Below are 12,404 nucleotides of genomic sequence, written 5' to 3' on the forward strand. Positions count from 1 at the left end.
TGCCCCGGTCAACTTAGACTACTGCGCCACTCAGGAGCCCATAAGGGACTGCATCTCAGTTCTAGAGCCGTTAATACAGACCCTGGTTCGATTCCAGGCTGTATCACAACCGGCCATGATTAGTGTCCCATAGGGCGGCACACAATTGGCCCAGCGTGTCCCGGGTTAGGTTTTGGCTGGGGTGGGCTGTCATTGTAAATAAGAACTTGTAATTCACTGACTTGCCTACTTAAATAAACTAAGTGCTGTTAATATGAAGTGGAAATGTCTAGGAGCAACAACGGCTCAGCTGTAAATTGGTAGGCCACACAAGCTCACAGAACAGGACCGCCAAGTGCTGTAGCGCATAAAAATAATCTGTCCTCTGTTGCAACACTCACAACATAGTTCTGGATACAACGTAAGTGCAAGAACTGTTCATTGGGAGCTTCGTGAAATGAGTTTCCATGGCCAAGCAGCTGAAAACAAGCCTAAGAACACCATGTGAAATTCCAAACGTCTGCTGGTGTGGTGTAAAGCTTGCCTCCATTGAACTGTAGCAGTGGAGATAAGTTCTCTGAAGTCCAACGGACGAATCTGGGCATGGCAGATGCCAGGAGAACGCTACTTGCCCCAACTATGAAGTTTGGAGGAGGAATAATGGTCTGGGCTATTTTTCATGGTTCGGGCTGGGCCCCTTAGTTCCAATGAACGGAAATTTTAATGCTACAGCATACAATGACGATATAGACTATTCTGTGCTTCCAACTTTGTGGCAACAGTTTGGAAAAGGCCCTTTTCTGTTTCAGCATGACAATGCCCCATTGCACAAAGCGAGGTCCATACAGAAATGGTTTGTCGAGATCAGTGTGGAAGAACCTGACTGGCCTGCACGGCCTCAATAATACTCTTGTGGCTGAATGGAAGCAAGTCCCCACAGTAATGTTCAACATTTTGTGGAAAGCCTTCCCAGAAGAATGGAGGCTGTATTATATTCACATGAAAAATAATAAGTCCCCGACTTTGCAATCCCGGTCACTTAAAGTTGTGTATTTTTATTTTATTTTTAACTGAGAAATAACATCAATCCAAACTGTGCAGCTGCCAATTTGATGAATGGAAAGAGACATCTGTTACAAAACAAACGTTTACTGACATTCGGAGATTGCCGACCTTTCAATACTGGGAAAGCCGACAAGGTAGGGAGGGCTGTATTTTCTGTTTGTGGAGTTGGACATAGTCTATTTGTTAGAGGTTGACCGACTAATCGGAATGGGCGATTTAATTAGAGCCGATTTATTTTATTTTTTATTCCCCCCCCAAGTTTTCATAACAATCGGAAATCGGTATTTTTGGGTGCCGATTTTAAAATAAATAAATTTACTAAAGTGGCAGTCGTTATCCACGTTTAATCATAATTGCGTTCCTACCCCAGTGCAGCTCAATGTAAATAACCGTGACTGTAGGGTCAGTATCTTTTTGGCAAAGCCCCCATACAAGACCTAAGTAATGAATGCAATGTAACTTAGGTTAATCAAAACAATTTAATTCCTTGCATAAGTGGAGGAGGCTACATTTGTTCATTTTCAGACCCAGAGAGTTAACGTTAGCTATCTATTTGATCTACCAAAGCATGTGATCCAGAATAGATAGGAAGTGACAATGTACTTTTGGTTCTGGTGACGCAGACACATGTTTCAAGTTCTACCAGTCCAGGATATGTAGACTAGTTCAAGTTTCTAAATTAAGAAGGCTGTATTTATTTCATGCTGTTACTGTACTAATCAACAGCAATGTCTAATGTCCATCTCATATCTGTTTTGTTTCAGGAAATTTTACTTCTGTGACAGGGTCCAACCAAATCCAGACAAGATGAACGTGTTCGATCGAAGTATAAATTTTGATTCCCTTTTTAAATTTTCCCAAATGTAAGTATCTTGGTTTACTGTTTCCACACAATGTCTGATAACCGTAAGGAGACTCACTGTCACAATGACTGTATCATCATCATCATCATGAGTCATTCATTGAACAGAAGCAGTCTGTACTGGTCACAAACTGGTTGTGCTACAGACAGTGATGTGCTACCAAATTAGAATATGACTAGATAGGCCTAACTGATAAGGAGGCGGACATTTTTTGTTAGTGTATTTTCTGTAGAGCTAAACCTGTTCCTTGTACAATTAAAAACTCTCCCCTCTATCTTAGCTCCCACTCCACTCAGTCTACAAACCTAGCTATAATGGGGTAGGGTAGTGATGCATCAATTTATCTGTGTCAATATAGTTTTCTCTTGATGTATTGCAACTTAAGAAAAATAAAATCTATCCATATATTCCTTATACAATACAGCTCCCACTCCACTCAGCTGCACCTGAAGAATGTCTACTCCAGCCTGGCCCTGTGCATGTTTGTGGCTGCAGCAGGAGCCTACGTCCACGTCGTCACCAGGCTTTTCCAGGTAAGCAGAGGCAGTGGGAACAAGTACATCCAAACTGAAGCACTTTTATTAGTGTGCTGTAATATTAAAGGCCCAATGCAGTGTATTTTTTAAATATTTTTTTTTTATCTCAATATCAGATAATACCTGGGTAACAATCAATTACCTTCCTGGGATTGTTTTGAATTAAAATAGCTTAAATCACAAATGGCTCAAATCAAATTTGATTTGTCACATGCTTCGTAAATAAAAGGTGTAGGCTGGGAAATGCTTACCTACTGGTCCTTTTTCAACAATGTAGATTTAAAGATAAAAATTTGAAAAAGTGACGCATGGCTATATACAGGGAGTACCAGTACTGAGTCGATGTGCAGGGTTATGAGGTTGTTGAGGTAGCTATCAAATTGTATTGGTCACATGCAGATGTTATTGCGAGTTTAGCTAAATGCTTGCAAGGACTAGAAGCGAGGCAGCCCTCTATCGGCACCACCGTTTTCTATGTTAGTTATGTGCATATAGGTACGGCCAAAGTAACTAGGCAACAGGATATATCATAGACAGTAGCAGCAGTGGGTAACCATTTTAATTAGCTGTTTAGCAGTCTATTGGCTTGGGGGTAGAATCTATCAAAAAGAAAAGAGAAACAAAGCATGCTTCATATAATTAATTAAAATGCCTTTATTTGTATAGTATATTTTAATGGAACAAAGATTTAAATACTTTGACGTGTTTCGGCTGCATGGACTTCATCGGGTAGTACAAATATACGATGTTGTCCTTTGAACAAACCATTTTCCAATCAACCCTAATTGAAGAGGGAGTGGTCACAGAACAGCTTCTCGTCAAAATGAATTGGACAACAACTAGTAAACACTATACATTCATCATTGAAATAGATATGCTATCAAAATGCACATCAAGGTCAGAAGTATTAGAACCACTAGAAAACAAAGTAATTCTACCCTTGAGTGGGAGAAATTGAGAATGGGAGAGCCCTACATTTATAGTACACTAGATGATGGCTAACATGGACCAACGCAGTCCAAACATAGCATAGGGCATTATGTCCACTAGATGACAGCAAAGGGACCACTAAGACCCTACAGGAACTGTGAAAAATCCATGTCTTTCTTTTAAACCAGTGTACTTAGTGGGCTGTAGTTTCTAAATCCCCAAACTTTCCCTTAGGGTTAGCAGTCCCCTTCAAGTTTAGGCCTGAACATGATCAATACCCATAGCCAGGGAGACAGGGTTGACAGGGTTGCCATGGTGTAAGTACTTGTAGCCCCTTGCAATGGTGTCTTTTTTAAATTTTATTATTATAAAAATTAAGGGGTAGATTGGAAATGATGCAGACAATTACATTGATGGAAGTTACAATCTATGGGGTAGTCTTTGTTGCCTACCTGTGTGGCATACGTGTGTCCCTTTAAGCCAAGGTGGCATGCATGCAGTATCTCTAGAGGCATAGCTAGCACTGTGATGCAGTGCCTTAGACCACCGCGCCACTCGCGAGGCCCCACGAGACATAAAAATAAAAAAAGATTATATTTGAGTTCCAATTTTTGGCCAAAAATGACTCATTCCATGATATCCAAACAACCTCCAATAGATGGCGTTGTAGCCTGGCAGGGTGCTCTGTATTTGGTCCTACAGTCAGAATTCAGAATGCCCTCAATCATCATAGCCACTTCATTGCTTGACGACTTTTGATGTGAAAAATGAGAAGTGGACTCTGAATGTTGTGTGTTTTTAAAGAAGAATGGACAGCAAAGTACTTTTATACTAATATTGGACATAAGGCGGTATGTCTGATATGCCAAGTTGGTGTTGCTATTTTTAAGAAATATAATCTCAATTGTATTTTTCAAGCAAGCATGCTAACTACGCTAGCCACCTGTCCTCTCAGGAAAAGGCAAGGAAGGCCTCAACTTGCCACAAACTTAAAAGCCCAACAAAATACGTTTACCAAACGGTGCTCTACTCAAGACTAACTAAGGCAAGCTACACAGTGTCACATAAAATCCCAAGCATAGCAAGCCTTTTGCTGAAGGGGAGTTTGTGAAAGACTGTATGGTGGAGACTGCTGGTGTACTTTGTCCTGAGAGTAAAAGCCAATTCGCGACAATCACCAGGCGCATGGAAGTGATAGGTGAGGAGCTAATCTCCGAATTGAAGAAAGAAGCAGATGGCTTTGATTTTTTTTTTTCTGTAGCACTGGATGATAGTACTGACATCAGAGACACTGCTCAACTTTACATTTTTGTCAGAGGAATAAATGAGAACTTCTTGCGTTGGACTCTGATGGGAACAACCGGGGGCTCTGACTTATATGACAGGGAGTCTGCCCACTTGGAAAAAATTAATCTACCTTGGAGCAAACTGACAAACGTAACAACGGATGGATCACCAAATCTAACTTGTAAAAACATTGTAATTTTTTTAGTAGGCTAAGACATAGAACTTTCTTCTTTTACTAACTTGGAGGAATTTATATTTCTTATATTTCTTCACTGTACTTTTCATCAGGAAGATGTGTGTAAAAAAATGTTAAAGCTGGAAAATGTTGTCAAAGTGGCTGTAAAACTTGTCAACTTTAAACGGGTAAGGGGGCTTAACCATGGTCAGTTCGTTCAGCTGCTCAATGACACAGAGACACAACAAGTCCTGGTGCTATCATTCAAATGTGTGCTGGCTAAGCCTGGGGAAAGTATTTAGCTGTGTGTGGGAATTGAGGTGATGTAGGTATGTTCCTTGATACGGTTGGTAAAGCTGATGACTTCTCCGAGTTGAACGACAGATTGGCTGGGCGACTTTGCTTTCGTTGTGGACATGTGCATCTGGACCATCTAAATGTGAAACTGCAGGGAAATTGTGATTTGTGCATGAACTGTATTCCAATGTGGAAGTATTCAAGGCCAAACTTATGTTCTCAAGACAAATGAGCAGCTGGTCTCTCGCTCGTCTTTTGACACTGGCAGCAGTGCCTCACCCAGACATACAGTAACACTTTGATCGACCTGCATCCTGAGTTTTCCTGCCGCTTCTCAGACTTCACCAAGACTGAGCTGGGGCTTGTATCGTGCCCCCTGTTTTTCGACACTGAGAAAGCACCACCCGACACACAATTGGAGCTCAACAACATCCAATGGGACAGTGCTTTGAAGGAGAAGTACAAAACGGCAACAATACACCAGTTCTATGACTCACTGAATGAAACACAGTTTCTAAACATTAAAAAGCACGTCCAAAGGATGCTTGTTTTATTCGGCTACGTGTGTAAACGTTCTCAGTCATGAATTACAACAAATCCCGTCACAAAAAATGACCACTTTTATTTTACCTTTATTTAACTAGGCAAGTCAGTTAAGAACAAATTCTTATTTTCAATGACGGCCTAGGAACAGTGGGTTAACTGCCTGTTCAGGGGCAGAACGACAGATTTGTACCTTGTCAGCTCGGGGATTTGAACTTGCAACCTTCCGGTTACTAGTCCAACGCTCTAACCACTAGCCTACCCTGACGCCCCGTCATCTCTTCTGAGAATCTCTACATCAAAGATGACACCACACTTTGCCCTTGCCAAGAGAGGTGACCAGACTCATTGTTCACATTGACTTGAATAAGCGTGACTGGGGTAGGCAAGGATTATTTTTCATGTTGATGGTTATGTAGTGAGAATTATCCAGCAATGCACTTGGATACAGGTCCCCATACATCTGACAATGAACACTTATTCAGTCAGATTTGGCCTGAGGTGATTGGATAACTGTAAATATGGCTCGCAATTGAAATGAGAAATGTTACTTAATCTGCTTTCAAAAACAGACCCTTCCAAATGAAACGAATGCTCTTACCATATGTTTCAGTCAAATTTTAGAGTAGTTATTTTTACACCTGCTGTTACATTTTGCATGTCTCCAGTTGTTTATAATATCTGTTTTTAAGTTTGCATATTGTGACTACGTTTGTACTTTACAAGGGTAGAGATGCAGGATCTGTGTGTTTTGACTGTCTGTGATGTTATAAATTATATCAGTATTTTGACATTTGTTCATAAAACAAGGGTAGAGATGGTACAAGGGTAGAATTGTTCTGCATATGTACACCTACAGTACACTAGTAGTTGCATGTCGGTGTGGAAATGAATAAAGGCTTCACATGTTTTGTCACGCACATAGTATGTGGCCTTTCACTTGGTTTCAAAAACTCAATGTGGCCCTTGAGCCAAAAGGTTTGCCCACCCCTGTGCTAAGCTGTCTTGAAGGCGTCTCTTTGTCCGTCCAATGTAGAATACCTTGCACTGTGGACATTCCAATCTGTAGATGACATGAGTGGTTTTGCAGGTAATGAAAGGCTTGACTTGATACTGCGTGCTAGTTGCATTCGAAAGAGCCCCTGGGTTTGTGTTCTAGCCAAATCTTTTGAGTTACCATTTTACAATGGTCATTTAGCAGGTGCCCTTATCCAGAACAACTTACAGGAGCAATTAGGGTTAAGTGCCTTGCTCAAGGGCATGTCGGCTCCAGATTCGAACCAGCAACCTTTAGGTTACTGGCCCAACACTCTTAACCACAAGGCTACCTGCTGCGAAGGTAGTTGTGGACTAATTTGTTATTCAGGGTAAGAGCTCTCTTAAAGCTTATGTCTGGTGGCTCTGGGAAGACTTTGTAGTAGCGTATCACTTTAATGATTCCACAATTATTTTTGGTTATTTTAATGCTCTCTGCTTCAGTGCTACATTTTAGAACAAAGTACACTCTGGTGCATCACAAGGAGCTCCCCTCTACAAAAAGTCCTCTCTGTCAAAATGTTCACTCCTTGTCCCTGCTTCTTATAGAACCTGACTGCTGTAACTTGGTTCACGAAGCGAGACTCCCAATTCAGTGGATTTGACACTGGTCTGTTTACTGATTGCAAATTCTGCAGACTGTTTGGAATTCTCCGTAAGGAATGTTCTCTCTTAGCCTTTTGGGGTAGAAACTGTCTGTTCAGGATCCTGTTGGTTCCAGACTTGGTGCAAGGGTACCGCTTGCCTTGCGGTAGCAAAGAAGTGTATGGCTTGGGTGGCTGGAGTCTTTGACAATTTTTAGAGGCCTTTCTCTGACACTGCCAGGAAAAGAGGTCCTGGGTGGCAGGGAGCAAGGCCCCAGTGGTGTACTTGGCTGTACTCACCGACGGTCTTCACAAGTCAAAAAAAACTTTTGCCACACGGAGTAGGCTCTATGATTGTAGCCTATTGCTGCTTTGATGACTTATGACTGGCCAATAGCAAGCTACATGTGCAACGCTCTACTCGTAAAAAGGAAGAGCAGCAGCCTAAATGATAAAATGTTTCCCTACTGCAGCAGTCATGTTCAGATTTGTACTAGTCCTTCCAGCCAAGTCAGTTACAATTGCACATGCTAAAGACCGAAACAATCAGATCTGACTCAGACCCGTGACATTATTTAGAATTCGGGTCTTGGGTACGTGCGGATCCGGAAAGACCTCTACTCACAACCCTCTGTAGTTGGTGGTGCAGCTGTATAACTTTTTGAGGATCTGAAAGCCCATGCCAAATCTTTTCAGCCCGCTGATTGGGAAGAGGCACTATTATGCCCTCTAAACAACTGTGTGGGTGTTTGTGGACCATGTTAATTCCTTAGTGATGTGGACACAGAGGAACACGAAGCTCTTGACCCGTTCCACTACAGCCCCATCGATGTAGATGGGAGGGGCGAGCACGCCCCCCATTTCCTGTCGTCCACGATCGGCTCCTTTTTGTCTTAGTGAAGTTGAGGGAGAGTTTGTTGTCCTGGCACCACACTGCCAGGTCTCCGTTCTCCCTATAGTCAGCGTAGTCGGTGATCAGTCCTACCATCATGTCGTCAGCAAACTTAAGACAATCAGAAATTGTGTCAGACATCCCCAAATGGACACATTTATACATATGCTCGCAGGCAAAGTAGCCTAGGCCTAGTTCTTTCTATGTGTAATCGGGTACACGTCTTTACTCAACATAGACAGGAACGCTCCCAAAATACTCAAATGGAATGAAAGCAACTAAAACTTGTTTCTCACAAGTGTAGCATAGGTTGTGAGCTCTACAAACAACTAGTAATAACCTATTGAATGCATTAACAGAAATTACCGTCACCAAACAAACACGGAGATTAGAAATTAAGGTTAAATATACTACTGGTTATGTATGAAATAAATTGATAAACATTAACAATCAGAGGCAAACAATTCACACAATTAAGTGATGAAAAAAATAAATAAATGTGAATGAATGGGGGGGGGGGGTGAGACTCTAAGCTTAACTCCCCTTGACACATTTAAAATGTTTACCCAAGACACATAATGTAGGCTCTCACAAACGGTGTCAGGTCCAAAGCAGTAGCCATTGTATGGGGAACCAAGCAATTTCACTTATTTGATCACTTAAATTGATTGGCGTGCTGAGGAAAATACCCTTGCGGCACAGGTGCCTTACAATGCCAATGCATGTCTTAGAGTGATGACTGCCATCCCACTGCCTCTGCAATGGATTAGTCTGAGACCGGCGCCAACAGACCGGTGTCTCGTGTGCCGTGAAATAAGTCCTTTGCAACTTCTCAATTCAAAAATCTCAGTTGACTAACTGCCTATCGACCAGTTGACTAAATGGGTTCAGCCCTAGTTCAGTCCCAGGTTCCTGAGCTTGGAGAGGGCTATGGTGTTGTATGCTGAACTGTAGTCAATGAACAGCATTCTTAGAGGGTATTCCTTTTGTTCAGGTTGGTTGGGGCAGTGACGAGTGAAATGGCGATTGCATCATCTGTTGGGCCGGAATGCAAATTGGAATAGGTCCAGGGTGTCTGGGATGATGGTGTTGATGTGAGCTGTGACCAGCCTCAAAGCATTTCATGGCTATAGACGAGTGCTACGGGGTGACAGTCATTTAGGCTGACCCTGGCGTTCTTGGAGACGGGGACTATTCACGTCCTGGTGTTCCGTCTGGCCACGCAGCCTTGCAAAAGTTTACTTGTTTAAAGATCTTACTCACATTGGCGAGGGAGAACGAGATCACACAGTCATCTGGAACAGATGGTGCTCTCATGGCTCGAGTTGCTTGCTTCGAAGCGAGCGTGGAAGGCATTTAGTTCGTCAGGTAGGCTTGTGTCGCTGGGCAATTTCCCTTTGTAATCAATGATTGTTTGCAAGCCCTGCCACGTCTGAGAGTCAGAGCTGGCGTAGTAGGATTTGATCTTAGTCCTGTATTGACGCTTTGCCTGCTTGATGGCTCGTCGCAGGTCATATCGGGATTTCTTATAAGCGTCCGGATTAGTCTCCTGCTCCTTGAAAGTGGCAGCTTTAGTTCAGTGTGGATGTTGTCTGTACTCCATGGTTTCTGGTTGGGATATGGTCACTGTGGGGAGGATGTCGTCGTTGCACTTATTAATGTAAATATTGATGACAACTCTCTTGGTAAATAGAATGGTCTGCAGCTTATCGTTAGAATACCTAACTTGGGTGAGCAAAAACTTTAGACTTCCTTATTAGAGATTGGGTGTGTCTTAACAAAAGGCTAAGCTGTGTTTTGCAATATTGCACTTGTGATTTCATGAATATAAATATTTTTAGTAATATTATTTGACTGGGGCCGCTATGCTAGTCAGCGGTTGCTGATGACAATTATCCCGCTTAAGGGATGGGTAGCGTCAAGACGTTAACAGCTGGTGGCGCAATCTCATCGTCTTACCCGAATCTGCCATCCAGTCTTGACGATGCATAAAAAAACAGTGAAATGTACAGTACCAGTCAAAAGTTTGGACACCTCATTCAAGGGTTTCTTTATTTTGACTATTGTCTACATTGTAGAATAATAAGTGAAGACGTCAAAACTATGAAATAACACACATGGAATCATAGTAACCAAAAAGTGTTAAACAAATTCAAATATAATTGTGTATTTGAGATTCTTCATAGTAGCCACCCGTTTCCTGGATGACAGCTTTGCACACTCTTGGCATTCTTTCAACCTGGAATGCTTTTCCAACAATCTTGAAGGAGTTCCCACATATGCTGAGCACTTGTTGGCTGCTTTTCCTTCACTCTGTGGTCCAACTCATCCCAAACCATATCAATTGAGTTGAGGTTGGGTGATTGTGGAGTCCAGGTCATCTAATGCAGCACTCCATCATACTCTTTGGTAAAATAGCCCTTACACAGCCTGGAGGTGTGTTGGGTCATTGTCCTGTTGAAAAACAAATGATAGTCCCACTAAGTGTAAACCAGATGGGATGGTGTATAGCTGCAGAATGCTGTGGTAGCCATGCTACCCAAGCCATACAAATAAATCAGTGTCACCAGCAAAGCACCATTCCACAGTGAAGCATGGAGGTGTTGTGAACTACCTATGCAGAGGTCATCTGTTCACCTACTCTGCATCTCACAAAGACAGCGTTTTGGATCCAAAAATCTCAAATTTGGACTCATCAGACCAAAGGACAGATTTCCACCTGTCTAATATCCATTGCTTGTGTTTCTTGGCTCAAGCAAGTCTCTTCTTCATGCAGTCTCCTGTGAACAGTTGATGTTGAGGTGTCTCTTACTTGAACTCTGAACCATTTATTTGGGCTGCAATTTCTGAGGCTGGTAACTCCAATGAACTTGTGCTCTGCAGCAGCGGGTCTTGGGTCTTCATATCCTGTGCTGGATATTTTTCGCATTGATTGACCTTCATGTCTTAAAGAAATGATGGGCTGTTGTTTATCTTTGCTTATTTGAGCTGTTCTTGCCATACTATGGACTTTTATTTTACCAAATTGGGCTATCTTCTATACACCTTCCTTTTCACAACACAACTGATTGGCTCAAACACAAAATTTTAACAAGGCACACCTGTTTAATTGAAATGCATTCCAGGTGACTACCTCCATAAAGCTGGTTGAGAGGATGACCGCTTTGCACACTCCTGACATTAAGGCAAAGGGTGGCTACTTTGAAGAATTTCAAATATTTTGATTTAACCCTTTTTTTGGGTTACTACATGATTCCATATGTGTTATTTCATCGTTTTGATGTCTTCACTGTTATTATTATTCTACAATGTCGATAATAGTCAAGATAAAGAAACGCTTGAATGAGTAGGTGTCCAAACTTTTTTGACTGGTACTGGTATATTAGAGGTCAACCGATTTTAATCGGAATGGCTGATTTATAAAAAATAAAATAAAAATGTAAATTATTTTTAAATTAGGGCTGATATCAAGTTTTCATAACAATCGGAAAACTGTATTTTTAAACACCGATTTGGCCGATTTTTTTTTTTAAATTTATTTATTTTTGTTAAAAAAAGATATATATTTAAAAAAAAAAAAAACTTATTTTATCTTTATTTAACTAGGCAAGTTAGTTAACACATTCTTATTTTCAATGACGGCCTAGGAACGGTGGGTTAACTGCCTCGTTCAGGGGCAGAACGACAGATTTTCACCTTGTCAGCTCGGGGGATCCATCCTTACAGTTAACTAGTCAAATGCTATAACCACCTGCCTCTCGTTGCAGTCCACGAGGAGACTGCCTGTTACGCGAATGCAGTAAGAAGCCAAGGTTAGTTGCTAGCTAGCATTTAAACTTATCTTATAAAAAAACAATCATAATCACTAGTTAATTACACATGGTTGATGATATTACTAGTTTATCTAGCGTGTCCTGCGTTGCATATAATCTGACTGAGCATACAAGTATCTGACTGAGCGGTGGTAGGCAGCAGTAAGCATTCATTCAAACAGCACTTTTGTGCGTTTTGCCAGCAGCTCTTCGTTGTGCGCCAAGCATTGCGCTGTTTATGACTTCAAGCCTATCAACTCCCTTGATGAGGCTGGTGTAACCGATGTGAAATGGCTAGCTAGTTAGCGGGGTGCGCGCTAATAGCGTTTCAAACGTCACTTGCTCTGAGACTTGGAGTGTTTGTTCCCCTTGCTCTGCATGGGTAACTCTGCTTCGAGGGTGGTTG

The 12,404-nt window shown here is 41.8% G+C and overlaps 1 protein-coding gene across 2 annotated transcripts in view; it reads left to right on the forward strand.

Moving 5' to 3' along the window:
• Positions 1-12,404, forward strand: part of LOC135539860 (probable Bax inhibitor 1) — a 31,568-nt gene that overhangs the window by 4,223 nt on the left and 14,941 nt on the right. For both annotated transcript variants that reach the window (XM_064966043.1, XM_064966045.1), the window contains exons 2-3: positions 1,809-1,907; positions 2,332-2,440. In XM_064966043.1, the coding sequence (XP_064822115.1) occupies positions 1,852-1,907; positions 2,332-2,440 (165 nt within the window). In that variant the 5' untranslated portion in view covers positions 1,809-1,851. The remainder of the gene's footprint in view (positions 1-1,808; positions 1,908-2,331; positions 2,441-12,404) is intronic.

Source organism: Oncorhynchus masou, chromosome 5 (genome assembly GCF_036934945.1).
Source record: "Oncorhynchus masou masou isolate Uvic2021 chromosome 5, UVic_Omas_1.1, whole genome shotgun sequence".
NCBI classification, from domain to species: Eukaryota; Metazoa; Chordata; class Actinopteri; order Salmoniformes; family Salmonidae; genus Oncorhynchus; species Oncorhynchus masou.